Here is a 26,759-nt window from a genome sequence, read left to right on the forward strand (position 1 = left end):
TGTGTGTGTGTGTGTGTGTGTGTGTGTGTGTGTGTGTGTGTGTGTGTCAGTGCTGCGCTGTCCCTGGTGCTGAAACAAATCGATGGGCAGGTAGTCTCAACAGAGCCAGATCTTTTAATGGTTCCAGTCTATTTATTTCTTCATAGGCCTACATATGAGCAAATCTTTTAAAGACGCAACAGCAGCAGGTTTTTTGCTCCGACACAACCACAGAACTCCTTCTAGCAGCTGTTTATCTGACTGAGATCTGTTTCTCTTACTGACTGAGTGACGGTGAGAGGCGACCAGCACTCGTAAAGAGAAGAAGGTTCTCCTTTGACGCCCTCTCTCTGTGTGTGCATGTATGCATGCATTATGTGTGAGAGATTGATACAGTGAGTCGGCCTGTACCTTTTCTGGTAACGCAGTTTGTGTAACGTATAGTGCGTTTTCGTGCCACCGTTTCTCACTGAAGCTTCGAAGCCCCAGAAGTGGTATCAGGTACAGCCCTAATCAGAGACTTGTGTCAGTGAGATCAGCTAGATCTTTTGGCCAAGACCTCACTGAGCCACCAAACCTGAGGTGTGGATTGGTAATGATCAGCGTGTAGTCTGCACATGCATGCAGACATTACACACGCAGACAAAAAGAAAGCTGTAGGAGAGGTTCAGGGAGAAGTTTCCTTTGTGCTACCATTCAAAAGAAAGCAGTCTGTTAATCCTGTACTTCTTTACCTGTCACCACTGCGTCCACAGCCAGAAGAACTCGCTGCTCTCCTTCTCGGCAGCTCATTGATGGCTTTTTTCCCCGACTGGACAAGTGCTTATTAAGAAACAGAAGAAAAAATTCCTTCAGCTGGTTAACGAGGGGAAAGGTATTTTAGGTTAAATTGAAATTCTCCAGCTGAATAGGGCTCGCTGAAAATCCCCTTTTTTTTCCCAGACTCATAACTCCAAAGCTAAAAGCCATATGCTGCCGAGCTCTGCTGTACTTCCAGCTTGTTGTTTAACTCTTCTAATCAGCTTGCACATATTTATTTGTTTCACAATCTGGAAAAAAAGCAGCCCTGCATACTGACAGGATACTCTCGGAGACGAGCGTTTACAGTATTTCATGCAGCAACTGATTTTGTCTGATTATATTTAGATTGGCAAAACAATGTATTTGTTTCATCTGATCTCATCTTTCCTTTGGGCATTTAAATTTTTTGATTTTGTTTCAATCGTAGCTTGAATTTCACTTCGGGACTCAATATGTCTGTCAGAACTCGCACAAACCTGAAGAAGCATATTTAGTCCCATTTAATCACATAAATTGCTTATCAGACAAGCTGGCGGCTAAGCTAATGTTGATTCAATTAGTGTTTCGTTTGCTGAATGTTCACACATTCCACTGCTTATTAGGTTTCTTTGTAGGTTTTATTGACAGTTTAACAGTATGCGTAAGTACACTGCTATGTAATGTATCCCCCAGAGGTCATCCCGCATCGCACCGTTCTGGCTGTGTGGTCCTTCCCATCTCCCACACAGTCCTGGGGCCCATTAACGAGCAACTCTTATCAACCCATTATTCCCAGGAAGACTGGACGTCGACATGTTGGCTAGCAAATAAAGATGAGGTGAAACTCAGGCGTCCACTTTTTAAATTCCTTTTTAGTTTTAAAGTAACCACGAGAATGTTTTTGCAGTCTTGCTCGTCTTTGTGCTCCTCTTTTCCGTCCTGGACGGCGTTGGCATAATAAGCACTGTAAAACGTCAGCGGTCGGCATCATCCCGCTGACAGGTTAACAACTAGCCGTGCAGTGCCCGCTGATTTACTGTCATGGAAATCATAGCAGGAGTGTAGACTTTAGTAAAAACTGCAAATGCACACATACTCCTAAGTCCACTGCATGTCTTTCACACGATCCATAACAGAGGACATATGAGCATGACCACTGTTTTTCTTTATGGCTATGAATTCAAAAATAAACATTTTCTCTCCTCCCTCCAGAATCAAAGGGTTCATCTGCTCCCTCCACCTTGAGCAGATGACATAAATCAGGTCTGCGATCGGCGTTTATTGTACTCGGCAACGGTAGTTATTCTCCCGCTCGGTAACACGGCCCGGGCTCCCGACCAATAAATGTCAGTAATCGGGTTTCTCGAGTGCGAGGAGCACATTTTTTGCGAAAGGTTCGGTGTGAGGAGGTATTTGTCACCTCGGAGAAAAAGGTCTCCTGTTGAAGCCATCATCATTAGGGCTCCTTGAGCAGCAGATTTCCACGTGTTACACCAGGCCGCTGGCTGCATTCTGGACTGAGGATAAAGGTCGAGGGTATGGCGAGGTATGGCGGCCTAATGACTCACTGGGATGTCGTTCTACGTTCTTCATCAACCCCCCTGACGTGCCACTCTCGCTGTAGGTCACAGCCAAAGGTTTCCTTCATGTAGCATGAAGAGCCTTGTTCGTCTGTTCTGATGGATTATTTTGTTAGTTGGAAACAAAGTCATGCAAAGTTGTTTTGCAGCATTCAAAATGGTCCTCACAGTTGCTGAACGTTTCCCCAGACACTTGTATGGTTTTATTCCTTTGAAACACTTTCCCAAACGCTCTTCATCTCATTTCATCTGTTGTGGTTCTGTTTTGAGTTGATAGTGTTCGCACTGTTTTTTTATTTCATGCTCGATAACGATGTCCCAAAGTGAAGCTTTAGACCAGGATGCCTTTTAATAAGCCGTAAGATCAACGGTTTTTAGTGTGAACCAGATTATAAGCGCCTGTTAACGATTCCTTTTGTGGGATTTTCTCACGAACGTCTTGCTGTGCTAATTATGACGATAGCTGTGTCTCAATAGCTTCACTGATCACTTGTATTTGATGTCATTTGCATTAAGCTTCCATAGTTTTTAACTGCAGTCTCAAATAACTGATTAAACGTTTCACAGACAAGAAAGCAGCAACTCTCTTGAGCTTTTTGCACCTTTTGCATTACACACAACAGCACTTGTACTCTGAAGTTAATGCAGTTTTTTCCTGTAAGTTTAAACCAGTCCAGTGTTAATGCTTTTTATCTGATAATGTGTGCCAATTTGAATGTCCTCAGGGACACCTCACCCAGTCCAGGAACACTCCAAGAGGTCACAGAGGTCAGGCCAGTTTAAAGGAAAATCACTCTGCTGGTTTAAGGGTTTCTTCAGAGTCAGCATCAGATTCACCAGCAAGTGGTGACAGCATTGTAGCATTTTAAAGCTCATTTTGGATCCTACACCCACCACTCATGTTTGATATAGAATATGATATTGATATAGCGCGTCTGCGCACAAACGGGCAGAATGCTGCGTGTACCCTATCGTAGTATTCGCTGTAGTTTTTTTCTGTCCGTACCGTGACACCGACTGGAACAGGTTAGAGGGATGAAAGGACCACGAGACGGATGGAACAGATAGGACACGGCTGGGCCGTTACATGAAAGCAACACAGTGCAGCACAGGCCCAGGCAGTCGGTGTGAGAATATGTTTTCATGTCATCCCTCACGACAGAGGGGTGGCCCGTCTGTTCTCTGTCTGACACTATCTGTCTTCCATTCTAATCTGATGGGGAAACCTCTGAGTACCTTTATTTTCTTCCTCCCTCCGTCAAGGTAGCGCTTCTTCAACCCTCATGGGGTCAGTGTGAGCAGCATGGACGTGAATGAAAGTATGTGATTTAAAAGCAGGTCCTGTGATCCATCTGATTACAGATGTGATGTGATCATCTTATTCTCTAAAAACTCACTGTTCTGCCAGCTGCTGTCATCACATCCATCTTTTTGATGGTCGATTTCCATCACTCTGACACGGTTTAATGGCTTCTTGTCCATTTTGAATAGAGGAATGCAGAAGTAGAACTGGCAGTGCTTGAAAGCATGAATACAGTTATCTCTGCCACAGAAATTGTAAAGCTCTTCTTCCACGTTTTCATCTTCTAGGATTCCTCTCTGCAATATTTAAAAATAGGATCCACTGACAATAAAGGGCCAATTACAACATCACTAACTAAGACTATAGAAAACAATAGCAAGTCTAATGTTTGCATTAACAGAAGCTTAATTACAGATTTCATTACAGCTGTGGGCTTAAAAGATAAGAAAACGGTGAGAGTGCGACCTGTAGTAATGTTGTCTAATGGTGAATGGAAATGAGTGTGTGCTTGGTTGAGATATACAAGAGGAAACACCATTTATTGCTGGTGTTTTTTTGCTTTCAACACACTTTTGGCTTCTTTTTTTGCTCAAATAATACGCCAATAATAGAAACCAGTAATCAACAAGTACAGTTATCAGAAGAATTGGAATCACTTCTATTATTATCCGTAAAAGAGTACTGCACTGGTTTAACAACGCACTTCTGTAACATTCTTGCACTCACAATGGACAGTTTAAAAGGTTCTATGTGTGGGATTCAGAGCATAAATAGAGCAGCAAACTACTATTCTCATGTAAAGATAGAGTGGAGTAATGTCCAGTGTTTCTCTGTGCTTTCTTTACATAGCTTGGCTGGCCGTGCACATGCATTTTAGTGCACGTGTTAGCTGTTAGCTAGCTAGCTTGTGGCCGTCGCTCTGCACTGCACTCGTACGCCGGTCGTCTCGACCAAGCCTGCTCGGAAGAGTGCCTGGCTTTGAACCTAATTTGACATAGTTGCCAAATGGTAGAATTCCAACTTCTGATGCCATTGGGCCCAAAAATACTCTTTCCCATTGACTTACATTTGGAAAGAGTCGTCTGTAACTCAGCGGGTCATTCTTTCCCTTTAAACGTCTTAACCCATGGTGTAGAGCCTACCCTCCGATTCCCCTCAGGTAAACACTGGTAGCTCTGTCAGGGCTGTTGTAGTTGTTTGCACTGTTTGTGCTGTTAGCATCATTAGCTGCTAGCCGCAGGCTCAGCTGTCGCCATGTTGAGAGCCGTGGGGAGGCAATAGATATGCTCTGAATTCTGTATTGAGCACCTTTTTTTGGAAAAAAAAGGATCAAAATCGATGTAGCAGCACCGGAGATGACGCCTTTTTTAAAATTCCACACACTTTCTTGTCAAAACCTGCCACCCACATTACCCACAATGCAACACGTTGGCCCCGCTCTTTCCCTTGTCGTTAACAGCGAGGCCAGCCACCTTGGGGAGAAACCTCATTACCGATGTTTATATTCACAGTCTGAGCATAAAGCATATGTGATTTTTGGCATGAAGAGCTCTGTGGCGCTGCTCTCTCTCCGCCACCATACCTTCTGATACATCAGAAGTTGCACCTGACGGTCAGTCTTTGTGACCCTTTGCTTCCTAATTAGGACTGCAATCCAAATTTTTTAATAGTTATCACAAGGCACACACAGTTGTCCGTATGCTTTTCCCCTTTTCAGCTTCAAACAAATATGGCAAACGTTCTTCTGTATATTCTGGAGTCGGGGGGGGGGGGGAATATGCAGAAGGAAAAAGTTTAGCGAACACATGGTTTGCTTATTCTGAATCACTGCATTGTCAACCTACTGACCAGCATTGGGGATCGTATGTAATAATGGCGAAACAGAACCCATTAGACATTTAAATAAAGTGCTAAAAATGAAATAACCACATTGTTTGTGATTGATTTGTTTTGTGTTTATTTAAACGACGTGGACTCATAAGTCATGTTTCTCTTGCATTTATCTGACATCCCACCATGTGTGAAGCTGGACGAACACAGATTAGAGAAGAATTCTGTTACAACCCAGTAAATTATACTTTGCTTCTATCCGGTTCTACGCTACACTGAGGTATTGTGAGCCTGCCAATACTGCAGTTCCACAACTTCCACGAGCTGTATCATCACTGCCCCTTATCTGTCAGATTTTATTTATTTGCTTAGCTCTGTATTTACACAGTCTGACAAATCCTGTAATTTGCATACATGTGTTGTTTGGTTTTTATGTGCTGTCAAAGGGAAATGGTTTTGGCTGTTTGATCTTGTTTAAGGTTAACAGTGGATGGCAGTCAACCAAACACAAGCCCACCTGGTTGTTCAGATGTAGCAGAACACACACACACACACACACACACCTCTGATAATCTTTTCTTTTTGTCTCTTTCAGAGGAAGCGTTCTCCGCTCAGCACGAGAGTCTGAAGGAGGAGAAAGAATCCTTAACCAAGCTGCAGAAGGAATGCACTGCCAAGAGGTACGAGTGAACCTGTAATTAGCTACTGCTTTATGTCTGCACAGAAAACACACTTTTTAAATGCATTTATCCCCGTCAGACATTGCCCAGATGTGATGCGATGTGTTGCTCAATCCCACTGAATTGCGATGGGACTACACCCCGCCTCCCACCGCGCTCTTTCAAAACAAGGCGATGTTTTCGCGGCTGGCACTGCCTATTTATGTGTTCTCAACGGAGAGTTTGCACATTGTGCTAAAAAGCCCATTGGCCTGTGTTTGCCTTGGCCTGCGGGGAGACGTGTTCGGCGGGTGCCGGCCCTGGATACAGCTCTGTTTGTCTGTGAGGTACCTGGCAGTCGCAGAGGGTAAACCAGAGCCCCAGGAAGGCCGGCAGGGGCCAAGAGACCCAGCAAACAGGAAATTAACACCGACACTCGTGCATCTGCCTAACATCCATTCTTTGGAAATATCTGTGTCGTCGATGTTTTTTTCATGGAAATGTTTCTTTTTCATCTAAATTCTTTCTTTTTTTCACTTTTAGTCAGTGAAAAGTTATGCTGAGCATGCACACTTTTTTTTTTTTTTTTCGGCCTTTCCACATTCCTATTTAATATTTTACATCTGCTGTTGAACAGCTGATCTCACAAAATTGGGGCTGAAAGGGAAGTGATAGTTGTACTAACTTAAGTGGTAGTTGCTGTAGTAGAGTTGAGTGTGCTTTTTGAAAAACATAAAAGGACTTTACTTTACATATCTAGATCCCAGTAGCCTACTTGAGGTGGTAAACCAACTCCCCTGGTTGAAAGTACTACTCAAGTACGGCACTTTTTATTACAAGTACAATTTGGAAGTACTCTACTTAAGTATTTCCATTGTGCTACTTCATACTTCTATTCTAATACATTTCAAAGGAAATATTGTACTTTTGCAGATTCAGATTAACTTTAAAAAACATTTGATAAGCTTATGAAATACAGTGCTTTGCTAGAGGTTAAACCAGTGATTACCTTTTCATTAAAGCATGGTGGGGCCACTTGTCATGTATCGGAGGTCAAAGAGTTGTTAGCAGATCCACCAACTATTTCCCCTCTCAACATCCCAGATGGTTTCATTTAGAGAACTGTGCCAGGCCAAATGTGGTGAAATGATCAAAAATGTTATAAAGGTGATAAATTCAGAGTCTTAATATAGCAGCAATGTGCTGTAATCTGAGCTTCTCCTTGTTTTGTTGACTGCCTCACATGCTTTCAGTGCATGTGAGCGTGCCCCATTGGCTGTCTCACAGCAGCCTCTCTGCACTGCTCTCATATGGCGTCATCATGGAAGCGTAGCACCCACTCTCTAGTTCCCCCCTCGGGTAAACACGGTTAGCTCTGTCAGCACTTTTGCCGTTCTTTGCACTGTTAGCGGTGCTAACATTGTTACCTGTTAGCCTCCGGCTCAGCAGCTGCAATGGTGAGAGCCGATGAGGGGCAATAGAAATGCTCCCAATGTTGTATTTAACACCTTCAAAAAAATCTAAATCAGCAGAAAGATGAACACAGACAGGGAGTGAAATTAGTACCTGCCAAATACAGGGTAAAGGCCACAGTGGCAGGTTGATTTAACTTGTGAGCCTTTGAATGAGTACTTTCACTTTAAAAAGCAAATGTTTTAAACGTATGGATCGGTAGCGATCTACTCATCTATTCCTTCACATACATTTAGCTAATAATACGTAACTTTAACTTAAGAGGGATTTTAAATGCATGACTTTTACTTCTGGTGGAGTGTCTTTAGATTGTTGTCATGGTACTTTTACTTGAGAATTGTTAGTCACGTGCCAGGATTTGTGTATTTGCTTCCTTAGGTCAGTTAACATGTAGATTAACACAAAGTATTTTGTTTGTAAGCATACATTAAGAGGGGGAGCGGGACGGACATGAGTTTACATGTTTTAGGATTGCACCTCGAGCTTAACCAATTAGATGAGGCAAAGTCAGCCGGACAGATGAGTGATTTCAGATCATTGCACACCAATCCGTCTCCTCTTCCATGAAGCAGCCGCACACCGGGACAGGGAAATGATAAGAGACTGCTAACCAGAGGCAAAGCCAAAGAGGAAATTCAAGTGTAAGGCGAGCAGCATGGATGGGAGGGTGCATGAGATGATGGACTATTACCCACAAGTAGTTCTGTAGAGGACGCCCACACACCTTTCACACAAAGCAGCCGATCATCTGTGTTACTCAGACATAAGCGGTCCCAGGAATAGATGTGCATAAATCCTGGAAGAGTCATGTCTCATTTACTTTTTAACTGCAAGGCTTTGTTATTTGTTAGCTGCAGAAATTTGATGTTTTCTATTTGGACTGGGTTTCACACAACTCAATAACTAGATTAATTGTACATTTAGTCTTATTTTCCTTATAAAGCCACCTTTAAATCTCCTGCACTCCCCTCATAGGTTCCTCAGTGATATTATAAGACTGTTGGAAGTGGAAGACGCGTCTAACAGGACATTTGTTTTTGAGGCACATATACAACATCTTCAACATCCATTTACACAAACAGGACTCCTTAGATTGGGTTATTCACTGCAGTTGTTCTGATGCCAGTATCAGAAATGCTACCGGGACACAAGTCTATGCAGCGATCCGATATCATTTTATCTTATCATTTACTCTACTGATATATATATGCTACACAGGACCAACAACAACACGTCTCACTCGCTACCCGATCCATACATCCTGCCCAAATGTGCAAACTAGTACTACACGCCTATTGTTAAACACACTCTTGTGCATCCTGATAATGCTACATTGTGAACAACAAACCTGTGTTGAAATCGGCCGGAGGAGAGCTACTTAACATTAGCTGTTGGCTAAATAACGGAGCTAACGGCTAACATACGGAGGTTGCATTAAGTAATACACAATGATGCTTTCAAGCTATGTTCAGATACACTGTTATTGTGTTACCTATTTTCACCAACTTCATTCTCTTCATGCCTCACAGCGGGTCACTGTGGAGCAGTGACTAGCCTGGAGGATTTCCACCACTCATTGCATTCTCCCTTCCATCACCTTCCCCTACGATCTCACCTCTGCTCTTCCTCTAGTCCTCCACTCGTTACTGCAGCGTCCGTCTCCCTCTGCCAGCCGGCTACTCACTGTGCCGTCCTTGTGTCTATTTGTCTCTCCAGAGAGCAGTTCCTCAAGTCCAACGCCCAGCTCACCTTCCGCTGTCGTCAGCTCCTCTCTGAGCTCTCCTACATCTACCCCATCGACGTGGTGAGTTGACGGTTCACTGCTGCACAACACATTGTTGACGAGGCAACCGCAAAGAATGATCTGCTTACAGAACTGTGGCTTTGATCAAGCTGAAACGCAGCACATCGGTTCCAAAGTAATGTCTGAATTCTGAATGTTATTTCTACTGAGTATTCGCCTATCTGTTTAACGTGATAAACATTGCAGTCACTCTGTTTGGCGTACAAACCAAACATTTCCAATGCCGACACCACTGGACAATGATGGAACGATTTAAAGCAAGTGTCTCTACCGGTGGCAGAGCTGGTGTTTCACACCAGGTTTTCATCCTGTCTGGTCATCGTCTTTAACACGAAACCTCTGATTTACATCTGCAGGCCAATCAGTCGGATTATGTCATCTGCGGAGTGAAGCTGCCAAACTCTGAAGACTTTCAAGGTAATCTATTATGTGCCCGCTTGTGTTGCAGGGCTAAAGGAGGATAGGCTGTGGTAAGGCATGCCGAACAAATGTTTGGCCTTAGCTTTAACGCTTGAGGTTATACGTAAATGTTTGATATAAAGAACCCAATCTGAAGGCTGATGATCTCATACATACGGCATCTATGAGATCATAACTTTGGCAACTATAAGTGGCAATTTGGCATTACTGTGCTCGGGTATTAGTCTTTAACGTGCATAAATGCCATAATTTCATAATCAACGGTACAGTGTGCAATTCAATGCATAAAAGACATAATGACATAATTGTCTCATCAATAGTTTTACGAGCAGGGCAAGGTTGACATTCCTCTTAACTTTATTTTATTGTACAGAACTAGCCAAAGTAGACGCACAACGTGTCTTGCCTCAGACACTGAGTGGGATGAGCTGGTAATGATTGAGCACCTGTGTAATCACTTTCCTGCGGCTAAGGCGGTCTTTGAATTCAAATTAACAGGCACGCACGCACGCACAGGTACTTGCGTTAATCTTTTTTCTCCTCCTAACATTAGGTACATTTCCATCCACCTGCTTTTGTCAATTTGCGCACCAAAAAATCTTGAGTGGAGACGGCAAAAATCTAATCTTGAAATATCGCAAAGTTTCCGCGCTTGGCTGAGGTGGAGAGGTTGGTGTATCGATGAAAGCAAAATGTGAATAAATAATGACGTACATGGATGATGGGACAGAGTCGGAAAATAGCAGCAGAATAAAACATGAGTCATATTTACATCCAGTTTTTCACCATTTGGGATTCCACTGGCGCTCTTTTAACTGCTTCATCTTGTTGGGCCCTCTTATTCTGCAATGGTATGATGACGGAGAATTTGGCCCACCTACTGCATTCCCTTTTTTTTTTTTTCTGCCTAATTTCTCTTAGTTTTGTTAAAATTTGGGATACATTTGGATGGAATTCTGGCTGCAGTTTCATTTGCATCAATTTATTTATCGTCCACACAGTCAAAAGAATTACTTAAAACAATTTCAGCCAGTGTTTCTGTCAAACATAGGGCCAACAAAGAGGAAGGAGAAGGCCGCATACGAATCTAGTTTAAAAAAAAAAAGAAGGAAGAATTTCGACTCTTGGAGTCTTTAAGTGAGGAAAGAGTTTGGAGTCAGGCATGTGGGACAGACAGACTAAGAACTAGTTTGGTTTGCATTATTCTGTTTTTGTGAACACTTAGGCTTTCTGATCTGCCATTGGACTCTGATGGAGGAGCTGTTCCACCTCCCACAGTCTCAGAGTCTTGTCACAAGATGCTTTTGTAACGGGTCCCACCACCACCAAAAAGAGACATAGCCTGCAAAAACCACACAATGTAATATCAGAGATGTTGGGCAACAGAAGGCGGTTTTAGCCACAAAGCCCTTGTTATCTTGTCGGTGTGGCTGGTTAGAGGGATGTTCACGCTGGATGCGTCGTGATAAACGGGGTTTGCTGTCACAGCGAGGTGACGACTTCATGGCCTCTCAATAGTTGGGATTGAACGGCCAATGAATGGTTAGCTTTTGGTCTGCAGCACTTGTCTTACACTGAGAACACACTCGCCACTGTCCCCCTCAACATTCTCCAGCTCTCCTTCCTCACAGCTGGTGAGACCCGGCGGGCCTCCGAACCCCATAACTCAAAAAACACCACTCCCGATCCCCTGTCACGCTCCACCTGTCGCACTCCACCTGTTACAGCATATTTCAACAGCACAGCGGAGCGCGCAGTCGTGACAGCCAGCCCATTTTATGTTTGCAGCGATCGCTCGTTCCCATAAGGTGGAGGCCTGCGTCTGCTTCTGCCTCCCGGTCCTGCGTAGGTGGACCTCTAGCAGTGAGTAAAACAACAGAGCATGTGCTGTGCCGGCGGATGAAAGGCCTAACAGAGAACATCCTAATGCATTTACGGCTAACTACCTTTGCCCTCCCGGTCAGATGGCTTGTTTGTGAAATGTAGAGGAGGGCTGTCACGCCATCCAGGTAGCCATTAATATTCACCCCTCTAACTGTCTTGCAAAGGCCAGCGCAACAGGCAGAGACCCTTTTCGAAAGAGAAGATGGAAAAGCATGCGTTTTACCCTCTTCATTTAACCACCTTGCTGTCATTTGTGTGAGGTCTGCCCCAGAAAAAAGCCTGATCATGTCTAGAACCGCCCACAGGTGGAGGATGTTCCACATTAGAGACCAGGGACAGGGTTACTTGGAGTCCTAATCCCACTGGGGGTCAAAGTAGAGCAGAGCGTCACTCCACTGAGGCCCTTCAGTGTTTTACGTTTAACTAAGCTTCCCTTGTCAGCTCAGCCTGACAAGATGGCAGCAGCCTCCACTAAGGTGTCCTTTAGTTGACCTGTTAGTGTGTAGCATCATCAAGAAGCTGTTTATTCCAGGTAGACTGGTGCTTTCTTTTGTTTTTTTTGTGCTGTCGACAAGAAAATGCAAGGCGAAAGAAAAATGTACGTTCTGTGTCAAAAGACAGTTTGAGCCAAGGAGCATACCACTCACTGTTGCCACAGTCTATTATTTCAGCGCATTAAGATAAAAACCATGGTGATTTTAAGCCTTTGCCTCGAGCAGTGTCCTGCCGCTGTTTGAGAATGTGAAAGCACTTAGAGTGTCGTCTTGAAACCATTTCTCCTACTTAGAGCTCGATGGTTTGCCGTCCAGTTTTCCACTCCAATAGTTACTCGGCTCAGAGGCAATAGTTATACAGTACGTGATGCTTTTGCTTGTCAAGCACATATCTGAAAGATTTTGGGTATCCCACTGCAACCAATGTTTTTTTTTTTAGGGGGGGTACATTGTGTGCCGTGCCAAATTTTGTATTGCTTTCAAAACACCATCCCACATGAATGCTACGGCTCTTCTTACCGTGGATACTCTGTTGCCAAACTATCTTTGGTGGGATGTTTGTTTGTACATTTTTGTTCCGGTTCTCAAGATGTGGTCACCGTGTATGTAAACGCCGCTGTTCTTTTTCCATGCGAGACATTGCTGACTGTGCTTTGAAGTTGTTGGTGTGATAAAATACCTTTTGGTTTATTTAAAATGCTGTTGTTTTGAATTGAATCTGCATTGGATTATATTATAGTCTTTGCGGCTTCGGTATGTTGACGCAGGTCACCGTAAAGAGCACTTGTGCGCCGCTCGGCAACCCTCTTATCTAATGTGCGATTACTGGATCTTCTCTTTTGCTTTGTCCCCCTCAGCAAAGGATGATGGGAGCCTGGCGGTCGCCCTGGGTTACACGTCGCACCTGGTCCTGATGATTTCGTGCTTCCTGCAGATCCCTCTTCGGTATCCGGTGATCCACAAGGGTTCCCGCTCCTCCATCAGGGACACCATCACTGACAGACTCACTGAGAAGGAGCGAGAGTAAGTGGGCTCAATACTTAGACGTCTAGTCTCGGCATGCCTCTCTTTCATCAAAAGTTTGACTTCCTGTACAAATGGATCGATCTAAATTCACGGTTGCTTTTCACTTCCTTGAATCTGGAGGTCAAAGGCCAGGGTCACTGTGACCTTACATCCGTCCCATTCATGTGAACGCGATGCCTCAGAAACTTTGTGAGACAGTTTCTTCAAATTTGGCGCAAACGTCCACTTGGACTCAAGGATGAGCTGATTAGTTTTTTGGTGGTCAAGGGTCACTGTGACCTCAGAAAACACGTTTTTGGCCATAACTTTAAGAATTCAAATTCAAATGATGACAATTTCACACAAATATCTAATAGGATAAAATAATGATGTGATGACATTTTGGACAGACATGAATGTAAAATGCAACTCGACTGGTTGGCGAAGGCAAACAACCGCAAGGTGGTAATTCTAGTTGTATGCATTAAAGGGATAGTTCAGGTGTTTTGAGGAGGGGTTGTATGAGGTACTCAGTCATACTCAGTGTATCGTAGCCAGGCAGCAACCTCCAGTTCTGACGAGTGAAGCCAATGCAGAAGTGCCTTAAATTTGCATTCTCTCTACTGACCATCAGGGGGCGACTCATCTGGTTGTATAGAAGTCTATGAAAAAATTACTCTACTTCTCACTTGATTTATTACCTCAGTAAATATTGTAAACATGAGTTTATGGTCTCAATCTCTAGTTTCAAGTCTTCTTCAATACAGCATGATGTTCATTTCGTACATTATGGTCCATTTAGAGTCAAATAGACCATAAAGCAGGGGATGCTTTAGGGCGGGGCTTACTGTGATTGACAGGTCACTGCCTGCTACCAGAACCGTATACAGAGTCTACTCCTCCGCATTACAAATTGCTGAACTCAAAGCTTCAAAACAGCAGTCCACAAACCAATAGGGGTGACATAACGATGACTACGTCTACTTCTTATATACAGTCTATGATTGTAGCGTGGCAACCTCCATCTACTGTATCTAACACATGGACTATGGACGAGTACGTCATACATCCCCAGTGCAAAACATCTGAACTATTCCTTCATGAAAGCAGCTAGTCTCTTGTGGCCTTGTGTGGACTGTATGATTAGTAACATGAGGGCCGACGTTCAGGTGAAGCAGTACTCAACGATGCAAATAAGCACTTTTATAAAATCCTGAAGTGTTTTATTCCACTGAAGACCTTGGGTGATGGGCCATAATCCTGTCTCATTGCTGCTGTTCGGTTGAATTTGTTTGCGGTTAGTCAACAAGTTATTTGTTTTAGAAAAAAGAAACACTTCTCCAACATGCTCTCATGTAAACGGGGTTATTGTGGTAAATTGGCAGTTTATACGAACATGTAAAGGGCTTTAACAGACCCATCGGTTTTGACAGCAGCTGTAGTTTTATTGTTGTATATCGAGAGAAACACAAAATCAGGGCTCGACTGGAAGGGTTGCCAGTTTGCCATTGGCGACCATTTTGAGGAATTGGCAACCAAATCTTGGCCTTTGGCAACCACTCTTTCACATGTAAAAAATTAGGACAGCAAAACCCACCCAGTCCCTTCAGCTGTATGCGAGAGGAGATTGTGCTGTCTCAGCAATCTCAGAATCTGACAGACTGGAGGTCGTCTCTGAAAGTAAAGATGATGGACAAGCTGATGCTGGTGTCACTTAAGAGACCCACAATCCAAGAGTTGAGTGCTGAAGGGCCAGTGGGTCGTGATGGGAATCACAAAGTTAATGTTAATTACTCAAAATATAAGGTGTCAGTTTAGGTAACCAAAAGCTGATGTCTGGTTGCCAGCGTGGCAACCACTTTTAAAAGTTAGTGTTGAGCCCCGGCGTAGTTGAATATAACTTAAAGAGCAACATAACGCCACGTTTTAGCTCGAATAAGCTCCCTTCACAAATTCAAACAATGTATCTTCACACTGACAAATAAATGGACTGTACATGTGATTTACTAACTCCAAAACGTTGACTTTGTAGCTCTTTTTTAATGTATTTATTTGTACGACAGTTAGTTAGTGCACATACAGTATGGCTGTTTTTAAGACTAACCGTTATTGTGTTGCGTCATGTTTGCGTGTCAAAGAAAGGAGAAGGTGAGTCACACTCTTAGTTCCTATGAGAACATGATTATATTTACCCAACAATCTACAATCTGTTGAAATGTTGGCTGTGGTGTGACTGTGTTAACGTTTCCCTTGTTGCCAGTACCATCACTTAACGAGTTAATAATGTCTTATAACGTGATAAAATCTCCCAAAACTTGTTCTACTTTAACAAATCTTCCATCGCATGCTTTTAACCCTTTACTTGCATATTGAGGGGCGCTAAAATGCGTTTTATGTTCGCTCAGTATTTTTTTTTTTTTATCTAAAAAGAATTCTCCGAATGAAATATGAAATCCTCTTGATTTTGTAGTAAATCCGTCTGACTCTGCTCGTGTGTTCCTCATCCATCCCGTCGGTTTATCCTGGTGGCTTTATTTTTTGGCACAGTGAATATTTTTGCAAATTGTCAAACCAGTTTGGAACATTTGCATTGTTGTTTCTGTTGAAAATAGATTGTTGTGCTCACAAGAACGTTGATAGTAACGTACAGAGCTGCTGCCTGTAGAATCTGATGTGTAAATACTCGCTGGAAAATAAAGGCTGTAAAATGGAAATGGCATGAATCACACATCTCAGCTGGTACTCATTTCCTGCAACAGTCGAGGTTAAAAGAACATTAAACTTTTGTTACATTTATAACACTGTTAACAAGAAAGTACATTTGGTAAAACTTACAGTACATGCTGAATGTTTATTTTATGACATCACCACTCTTTGATTTCCAGTTAATTACATTTTAAGTAATCTATCAAAGCATGAGATCTGAGGTATTGTAGTTTATAAATTGCCATTCTTGTTATACTGTGATTCAACATATTAAATAAATAAATTCAGATATTTAATCCAGAGTGCTACTATGGTATGTATCGAAATGCCTGAAGTTTGTATTTTCTAACTACTTTGTTTGACCCTACATGCTGAGTAGCTTCTGGGGATACTGAACCTATATGTACCTTGAAGATGCCTCAGAGGAGTCTGGATTTGCCCGTGTGAGATCTCTGCCGTCTCTGTCAGAGTCAGTTAAAGGCTACATTCACACTACAGACAACAGTGACCTGTCAATCACAGTAAGCCCGCCTTAAAGCATACTCTGCTTTATGGTCTGTTTGACTCTAAATGGACCATAATGTACTAAATGAACATCATGCTGTATTGAAGAAGACTTGAAACTAGAGATTGAGACCATAAACTCATGTTTACAATGTTTACTGAGGTAATAAATCAAGAGAGTAGTAGTCATTTTCTAATAGACTTCTATACAATCAGACTTCTTTTTGCAACCAGGGGAGTCGCCCCCTGATGGCCAGTAGAGAGAATGCAAGTTTAAGACACTTCCTCTTCGGCTTAACTCGTCAGAACTAAAGGTTGCCGCCTGCTTGTGAGCCAGCCATCTGCAACCTGCTGATTCCAAAGGTAGCAACTGCAATGGCTCTCGCAGACTTAAGGCAGGCTTAGCTTTAAGGTGGACCAGCTATTTTCCTTTCAGCTTTTTCTTTTTCTGTTAAATGTTTATTATATCGTTTAACTGATAGCATTAATTGTTCAAATTTCTTTATTTTCGGTCAACGGTTAAACGGTTAATTTTCAACATCTCTAATCCCACCACTTCTGGCTCTGACACTTCCTCCACACACACCTTCGTAGAGCGGTAGCGGCCAATGCTCCACAAAAAGCCCAAATTTAAAATTTGTCTTCCTTTCTCCTCATCCTCGTTTTCATCTGCTCATGAATTCTCTGGCATCCACCGAGCATCAACCGTTAAATTAAACCGTGAACGCTTACTTCACCTGCCTCCGTGTTTGCTTCTGTACGACTGTGTGCTGCGTGTGACGTCCATGCAGGTCAGTTCATGATCAGTTCACACTGGATTCAGATATTGGCCACAGTTAAAAAATATTGTGAAACCACAACACAAAAAAAAACAACTGATTTGAGCACTAAAGCTTGCAGTGTGAACGGTGGCCTAAGAGAGAGAGAGGTGAGACCTGATACAGCACCTGTCCATCTATATATTTCTGCTACTTGTCCAGGTCAGCGTGGCAGTCATCCTGGGTAAACTATAAGTTACAGTGACTGCAGTAACTCTATCTGTCATCATCACACCCCTCAGCTGCATCTCACTACAGTGTCCTGTGTTCCATTAGCTGCTGGTAGCTGCACTACAGTATTCTCTTTATAAGCACAAACAGATTCCAGGTGTGTGTAAGGGCCGGGGCTTTTGTTTTCTTTGTCTTATTTGCCTCCTTTGGTGTAAACAGTTTGTGGCATATTTTTGTGACGTGGAAATCTCCAACTTCTGTAACTTAATAGTAAACATAAATAGCGACTTTTTCAAATGAAGTTCTTAACTAAACCAATTATTTTTCCTTGGAAGATGCTCACCTCTTCTTATAGATTTTATTTGTTTCTGGTATAATTTGATTTGACTGCACTTGGGCAGGAGGCGCTTTAGCTGTTGTGTTTTGCCCGTGGTAACAAGTTCCCTTTTTGATCTTACTCAGGTGTTCAGAGAATTTATAAAGAAGCATTGCTGACACTGTAAATCAGTCACACCTTGGGGATGTAACCACTTTACTTTCTATCTTCACAGCACAATATCTTTAAATCGTGAACTATTCAGCACTGATAATACTTGGTTGACATAGAGAGCGGCAAATGCTAACCTCACCTGGGGCTTTGTCAGTGTCGTCTGTCATGAATTGTACAGACACTGCAATTACAGCGACAGCCGGTGTAATGAAATTATTATTTGTGTATGTTATGGTCTTGTAACTATGCATCAAGTCGAGATTGAAAAAAAAAAAAAAAACCCACTGCTGCGTTACGATGATTGCACGCTTGGGACACAATCGCTCAGGTATGCACCGTACATGCATATTGACATTCCACGCATGCAAGACCACCAATGAGTGTGAGATGAAGATTATGCAGTGTTACTAATTGTCGTGGATGTGAGTGAATATAGTGTTGGAGTGAGTAGTCTGGGTAGGTTCAAAGCTACTGGAAGAGGAGAATAAAGAGTCATGCTCCCAGTTAGCTCTTACATTATGCCCAATACTCTGCTTTTGCTGCGCACAGCCTTGTTGGCATCAGCAGAGTATTTCAGTCCCTTTTGTCGTGTTTTAATGTAAAGACATTCCACACATGTTCTGTGGGGGGTTTATTGCTGAGAATCTAAACATATATGAGCACTTTGGGGTTATCGTGAGCAGTCTGCCGTGTTTTACTGGTGTGAGTTGGGGTCGTTTGAACCCTGGCTCATTATAGCAAATGATTTAAATTGGTAGGGGAAGAGATGCAGGCCACATGGCGACATATAATCAGGCCGCTATAACAGGACTGCAGACCAGGGAGCCTCACTATCCCTTTATTTCCGTTCTCACCTGTCAATGTTCTATGTGTAGCTGCTCATGGAGTAGCATGTTGGATGTGAAAGTATCCTCATAGAACTGTTCTTATATTATCCTGCGAAAAGTTCTTACTCATTTAATCGTGCGTTCTGCTACGAATGTCCAGCAGGTTGCATTCATACAGTCTTCTCAAAATAAACTTCCCACTTCACAGGAAATGACTACTTGTAGGAAGATCTCATGGTTTGGGTAACGATAATTGCAATACTCTGATAAGTTTAGGCAATAAAACTACGTGGTCATCTTTGGGAAAAGATCATGGTTTGAGTTAAAATAACTAGAGAAGTGGCGTTACGAAAATACGGACGTTGTGTGACAAATAAATTAACGTTGACTTCTGGTTTCACGCGGGACACGAACAGCGTTCTCCTGGATGAAAGTCTGTTGTTTTTGGAACCCAACCGATCCACCCGACCTCAACCCTGTGCAGCATGTCACTCTGGTTCATGATTACGTGGATTACATACGATTTCATGGGATATATATACGAATTACAGTGATTACTTTTAAAGGTATAGCTACAAACACTGTATGAGAACAGCCTGCCAACCATGGGTTCTCCCAGCTCCTGTGTCAGCACCTCTTTGTGCTCTACTTTCCGTCCAAAACAAATCACTTCTTATCCTCGGCTGAGGGAGGCACACGGGGATGACGTGTAAATCAGCACTGACACTTTCACGTCCACATGTGTCGTACTGAACAGACAAACAGCCGGGAGAAAGTGTGTGAGAAAAAGGAGAGACGTTATCAGGTAACGCTGCGATGGAGAGGCCGCCTCTCTCTGTGTGGGTGATTATGTCATGACAACAGCTGGAGGGGCTCACTGGGAGCCACATTCCTAGTCCTGCCATGCAGGATATTTACACTCGGCCAATGAAAAATAAACTCGGCGGCTGCGTGGCTGTTGAACAGACGCGACAGTCCAGCTTCGCCCTTAGGTGTCTCTGAGTGGGGCCGAACGCTCGAGCATCCCCCCCCCCCAACCCCCTTCTTCACATGTTCATGACCCCTGAGGTCTCGGCGGGCTGCAGACACGCAGCAAAATGATGTGTGGGGAGACGGAAAGTAACTAGCCGAGCTCTAAAAGTGTACAAAAAAGGGGTGATTAAAGTGTCGGAAAGAGGCAGCCAGTGGTGATAAGTGAGGTGGCTTGGGATCGGTTCCTCAGAGCGCGGTAGGATTAGCAAGCAGTCGGTCAATTATAATGGCGTGCACAGAGGAACCGTATGCTGTTTTAGTTGCACATCGCACTGTAGGCCCTTGCTGAATTTGTCCTAACCCCATTTTTGCAATGCATCCTTAAAATAGGGCTCACAATCCCCTTTTCTGTGGCTGTGCTGCAGTACCAGGTGTGGATCCAGAATTCGGTAGCTGTTACAATCCAACATGAAATCCCTCAAGTTGATTTCTTAGAGCCCTGGGTATAGTTGAGCAAGAAAAAAAATCCATATACCTAGCCTGTTAATTCAAGTGTTTGGGCCTTCAGTGTTGTGTGGAGACTATGAAAATACCTTTTTTTATGTTTTGCTGCTTTATTTCATTCTTTCTGATATTTTGACCCTAGGAAAAGATGTCACGGCATGTGTTGATCTGAACTGTGTTCCCCTCCAGAGTTTGATAGTGGCCCTGTCAGAATGTTTGAAAGTGAGGTGTGGAATATGTGTCTGTTTGGCACCCTGTATGATTTGGTATTTTCTGGATCACAAAATCCCCCCTCCAGTACGAGGCGTTCTCTGGACTCTTAACGACATGTTGCGCCCACATTTTGTCCTGTGGAGAGCCCGGTTCCAGTGTTTCTGATTGCATGGCGGGAGAACGAGGGAGATGTGATCCAGATGTCCAGTGTCTGATTGAGTCCAGAGCCCAGCCATTAAAAAGCAAGCGTTGCCTCATATATTCGTTCGCCCCAAAGTATTGAGGCAAATCAGGTTTTTTTTTTTTTTGTTCTTTATCACGGCAAGGAAAAAAAGATGCAAGTGGGATTTACACATCACTGCTTGGTTCAGAAGCAAAATAAACTGTCGGTGGAGGTAGCGAACGCCAAGAAGGGGAGGGGGGGAGGCAGCAGCAGCAGCTTAAGACGAAAGGAACCTGTGAGCTCCAAGAAAAGAGGTTATTGTTCCGGGGCTTCAGCGGTTTCATGTCTCTTAACATGGACCATGTGCAAAAGAGGAGAGGGGGAACTGCTCCCCAACGAACCTGTCCTTCACAGCAATGAGGGGAAAGCACTGAGGCTGGAGGGCACGGTTAAGCATCCTGCTGAGAGGCACATTATATAGGAAGGCCTACACACACATTTACAGAAGTCAAGTTCGGCAATCACTTAAGGTGATTCATTTGTTATAGTTAGGGTTGGTAATGTTGAGAAACTAGCAAGAGTAAGCACAGTTTTCAAAATGATCCAACCTAAAAACCCTGACCAGTGTTGCCAACTCTTTGACAATGACAGTAGCTGACTGCACTAGATTCAAAAGTTGCTAAATTAAGAAAGAAAGTTGCCAAGTAGGCAACACTGAAAGAATGACCCTTCAGGCCTCCCCCAAAGCCACTCCCCCAAAACTATCAGTATAAACCATAGACCGTATACAAGAAGTGGACGTAGTCATCATGAAGTCCCCCATTGGTTTGCGAACTACGGTTCTGATGCCTTTAATTCGGCATTTTTGCCGTCGCCATCTTGCTTTTTTTTTTGTGCAACTAGTGAGCGGAGGCGACCATATTTGTACTGCGGAGGAGCGATGGAAATGCCGTACATGGCTCTGGTAGCAACCTGTCAATCACCGTGTAGCCCCGCCCTAAAGCATACCCTGCTTTATGGTCTGTTTGACTCTAAATGGACCATCATTTACTAAATGAACATCATGCTGTATTGAAGAAGACTTGAAACTAGAGATTGAGACCATAAATCATGTTTACAATGTTTACTGAGGTAATAAATCAAGAGAGAAGTAGAGTCATTTTCTCATAGACCTCTATACAACCAGAGGAGTCGCCCCCTGATGGCCAATAGAGAGAATGCAAGTTTAAGGCACTTCTGCACTGGCTTCACTGTTCAGAACTGGAGGTTGCCGAATGAAAATTTAATTGTTGGACGGGATTATTTCAGTCCTGCCACAGTTACAGGCTTTTTTTTTCTTTTTTTTTTCTCTTCTTTGTCGGAGTGTTTGATTTTATTTCTGTCGGGATGTAATGAGAATCTCCACAAATATAACAAAAACATTTTTTGAGGAACCCTAGCTTTAAAGAATGAGTACACCAAAATTACAAGCTCACACAGGCTTTCTATCTTGCCCCTAGTAGGTATCGAGCCATACAGATAGATTAGATTTTCATCTCCAGGGGTTTTAAGATATCCGTCTGGGCATTTCTGCTACCACGCCAATGTGGGTCAATGGGATTTCATGCTTTGGCACCTGATCAACATTCTCCATCTTTGAATGTTGATTGTTTCACCACACTCTGTCCTACAGTACAGATTCATTTCATTCAGCAAGTTCACAGATTTTGGCTCCAATTGGAATTCAAGTTATCCATATTTAAATGATTATGAAGTTTAATATCTAATGAGAATTATTTGATGTTCTATAAGAGACGGCACATTGTCTGGCATGAAAGAATAACTCATTATTTAAGCAGTGTGATCAGCACATGCTGCATAGTTACTGTGTTTTTCATAGAAGAGATGAAAGAGATGATCAAATTGGGAGCCAGGGAGTTCAAATCAAATCAAATTCCAACGAGTTGTTCATTACTTAGGTCTGTATGTCAACTACAAAGGCACACGGGGAATGGACTGAATGTTTACTTGTCTTCTGCAGTTTTCTGCTCAATCACTCAAGGACAATAGCGTGAACACTGTTTGTGATCACTCTGAAGAAGCTGAGGAGTCTCCTCTGGTTGACAGGTTAGTTGCATAAGCAGCCCTTCATCTCGGAGCCCTGCTGTTGCGCAGCTTATTGGAGCAGTCGTTGTCCATACTTCATTAAAAAGATAATGAGAAGCATCTGCGCTATATGGCTTTCTGAAGGATGCAAAGCATATCTAATAACGGTGTATTCTTGTTCATGGGCTGAGGGGAAAACATGAACATACATGTCAGTTTTTCTTTCAGTATTGGCTCTCTTTTTAGCCATGCTAGCGTCATGTCCGTCCACCACTTTGTCCAATTATGTCAAAGACTATAAGATGGATCGGCACAGGGTGTTGCACAGACATTCATAGTGCCCTGAGGATAAACCCTGCTGACTTTGCTGACCCCTGACCTTTCATTCAGCGCCACCTTGACGTTTGTGGTTTTACATTAAATGTCTCCACAGTCACTGGTTGGATTGCCATCAAATGTTTTAAACTCAATATTAATGCCCACCTCAGGAGGAATTGTAATGATTTTAGTGACCTTCTGACTTTATTTAGCCCCATCATCAGGTCAACATTTTCATTTCTCAAAGACTGGTTTATGACCAAATACATGCAGAATAATCACTTTCCCATCAGCCTCAGCTGCACTTTGTGTTCGTGCTAATTAGAAAATGCTAACACGCTAAACTAAAATATTGAGGATTGTAAATATTATACCTGCTCATCATAAGCAGGGCAGCACAATTAATCACAATTTTATCCAAATCGCAATATGGCCTACTGCAAATTTTGCAAGGTGCAGAATTTAAAGTTAAAGGTGAAATGTGTCAAAATACCATTTTAGATTAAATATGGTCATGTTGCAGACTTCAGAAACTATTTGTTTGGTACAGATCCCTGAAATAATCACACCATCATGGTCTTTTCTTTTTGTCTTTCAATGAAAATGAGAATAATGATGTAAAAGTTATCATTCCCTCTAATATTGTTAAACATATCTCAATATAATTCATATTAATAATTGCAATATCAGTAAAAATAATCCCAATTCAGTGTTGTTGTTTTTTGTTTTTACAAAATCGTTCAGCACCATACCAGCATTATCATTGTGAGCATGCCGATGGAAGTATTTAGCTCAAAGCACAGCTGTGCTGAAGTACAATCAGCGCAGCTTGCACGACTGTGGACTCTTGCTGTTGATAGCAGTGCAGCTATCATCATGAAAATTGGTGTTGACCAGAAACTGCCGTGGGGTCGAAATATTAATCCTAAATCTGTGTAATAATATTTTCATTCAAGATCAGAGAGCGTGTCATGTTTGTTAAAGTGATGGTCCGCTAAGTTTTTGGAGAGAGATGCTGTGTACTGTCTGGCTGCTGGTCAGATTGAGCTCTCTTCCTTCTCTGCTTGTGACTTAAAACAATGGAAGAAAACAAAAGGTAAGGGGGGGGGGGGGGTAAAATGGGAGCCCCGGGGTCGGGAGCTGGGGTCAGCAGACCCCTGGATATTCTTAAGAGCTGTGATGAAAACCCAGTATGACGGAGCGAGCACCCGCCACATCACTCAGGAGGTGCTTTAACGGCGCGGGCCAAGATGGCGAAACGGTTACACCGGGGTCCTAAGTGCAGCCGCGGTCATTAAAACAGCATTCAGTGACGGATGCTCAGTGTAATCATTTCTCAGATATTGAAAATTACAGCTCACTGTGATTTATATAGTAACCACTGCCATTACAGCTTTGACAGTTGCAAGGCAGGTGTTTTTTTTTTCTAAAAAGCAGGCCCAGATGATTTATGGTCCCGTGCCGTTTGAAATTGCACATTAAAGACATTTGCGAACACACACACACACACACACCATTAAAACAGGGGCTGTACGTAGTGGCCAAGCCTCGTCTGCAACATGTGAGCCAGAACTGTTGTTTTGCACATTTGGAGTATTAATTAGGATGTCTAAACAGGCAAGCCAACACATGTGGCGACCTCAGCCTGTGTATACATTACTGCAGGTCAGCCGGTCGCGAGGAGTCCTCCCACCGTTTTCCTCCCAGCGTTTTCCTCGTGAACCACGGTGAAGCTGAGCACGACCACCCACCTGCATAGCTATATCCTCCTTTTTACACTCCCTACATTTAATGCAGCGGACCCAAGAGGGAAGAGACCGGAGTCCAACATACTGTAACATGCTTAAATATACATGCTCTCTGTAGTTTTCACAAGAAGCCTGACCTTGTGGCCTCCTCTAATAGACTACTTTTAACAGGACTGCCTGCAGAGACGATGGTCATTTTAACTCGGGTGGACTCCATTTTGGCTCCCACATTGTGGTAAAACTTACAGACACCAATGTCGGTTTTAACACGGCTGTATGCGCAACGCACAAACGCATACACCAAGCTTTAACTAGAGTCTTTGGGCCTCAGTAACCTCAGCACTTCTCTTTGCTCAAATAGCCCACAAATGTGGCCGCTTTAACCGGAGGGTGTAAAAGGTGTCATGTGCTGCTAAGAGGCCCCGGCGGGGCGCAGAGCAGGGAGACGGTGGAGACACTGGTGGTGGTGGATGACTCCGAGATGAAAGACGTGACAGTCAGCCTGCTATTAAAAGATCCCTCAACAGGAATACAAATAAATGGACAGGAAGACGGAGCAAAGAACTTCCTATTACTCATCACTGTAGCTGTGTGTTTATTGGTTGTTTCCTCCCTTTTACAAGAGTCCTTTCTTTTATATTTTGAAGCTGCCTGTGTCTAGACCCCTGCAGTTAGAGAGCTGGCAGGCCGGGGCGCACGTATTCTCGCTCATAAAGAAGGCGGACTTTCCTGTGAGACACAGCGTTTGTCTTTTTACAATGCCAGGGCTCTACACTTATTAATTACATATTTATTGTGTCTGTGCTCAGAGCCAGCACTCACACGTTAGCTATCCCATTCTGAGATTGCTCTGGAGGGGATGATGAGGGCTTTTTGTTTTGTATTTGAGAGTTTTACTTCTGCTCTAAACTCACTGTCATTTCTTTTTCTTCTTCTTCTTCTTCTTCTTTTCTCTCTCCCAGTGCACACAGAGTTGAATATTAGCTAAACGAAAGCACATTTTGTGTTTCAGCAATCGGTCTTTCTTCTTTTTTAAATGGACGCTGAAGCGAGCGGGTGTGTTGATTATGGCGCCTGTCATATTCGGTTTGCTGTGTTAGTTTCACGAACACGACCCTTCAACAGAGCTGCCACCGAGGGGAGCAGCGGAGGGATGTGCTGACGGAAGAAACCGCCTGATTGAGGAAAAGTGAGGAAATCTGAGGAGGAGCTGCTGAGATAGAGATGATTGCGTTTGATTTATATGTACAACAGAATTAAGCGAAAGAACACAACAGAACAAGGTGCAAGAGGCGAAAGCGATCATGAGCTCATTTGGAAACAACAGAAAAACAATTAGTGCCACAAACAGTGCTTCCCCAGCCCGTGTGTGAATCTCTCTGGTTTGTGTCTGTTTATTCTGGAGCCTCCATCCTGATGGACGGACGGGGTACTGATTTTTGCCTGCATACTCCTCCAGGAACTGTAATTTATTTCATCCTGTTTAGTGTACAGGACCGCTTCAGTTCATGCTGCTGCCGCTGGCTGAGTGATTAAAGATGGTGTCCCGTCTCCTCTTCCTCTGCTGCTCCTTACTTCAGAAACACTGCTTGCTTCTTCTACTGTTGCAGCAGAAACGATAGCAGTGACGTATCTATCCGTCCCGGTCGGTCAGAGCCAACTTGGATCGCCATTTTGTACTTTTGCTTCTTTTGAGCGCTTTCTTTTTCTTTTTCTTTTTTTTTTCTTTAAAATCGCAGTGGGACAATTCTGGTCAAATTAGATAATATATAAAACAATAAAATGTCCCGGCTAACTGAATCGCACACTGCTTTGACGCCTCCATTTCCTTCCATCCTCAGACTCCCCCCCCCCGCCACTGGTATGTAATAATATATTTGACTTTACTGGACGTCCCCGGGAGGAATTCCTGGTGTTTGGTGAACTGGAGTCTCTCCAGTGTGATTTCAGACACAGCAGGCCATTAATCACTCCGCCGTGACTGTGTGTGTGTGTGTGTGTGTGTGTGTGTGTGTGTGTGTGTGTGTGT

General features: G+C 43.3%; 1 protein-coding gene across 1 annotated transcript in view; it reads left to right on the forward strand.

Annotated features, from left to right (window-relative positions):
* Positions 1-26,759, forward strand: part of uvrag (UV radiation resistance associated gene) — a 116,602-nt gene that overhangs the window by 18,660 nt on the left and 71,183 nt on the right. The window contains exons 9-12 of the mRNA XM_031857519.1: positions 6,068-6,152; positions 9,321-9,408; positions 9,765-9,825; positions 13,064-13,229. Of these exons, the coding sequence (XP_031713379.1) occupies positions 6,068-6,152; positions 9,321-9,408; positions 9,765-9,825; positions 13,064-13,229 (400 nt within the window). The remainder of the gene's footprint in view (positions 1-6,067; positions 6,153-9,320; positions 9,409-9,764; positions 9,826-13,063; positions 13,230-26,759) is intronic.

The sequence above is a fragment of the Anarrhichthys ocellatus genome, unplaced genomic scaffold, assembly GCF_004355925.1.
Source record: "Anarrhichthys ocellatus isolate YVR2014 unplaced genomic scaffold, GSC_Weel_1.0 scaffold18, whole genome shotgun sequence".
NCBI lineage: Eukaryota > Metazoa > Chordata > Actinopteri > Perciformes > Anarhichadidae > Anarrhichthys > Anarrhichthys ocellatus.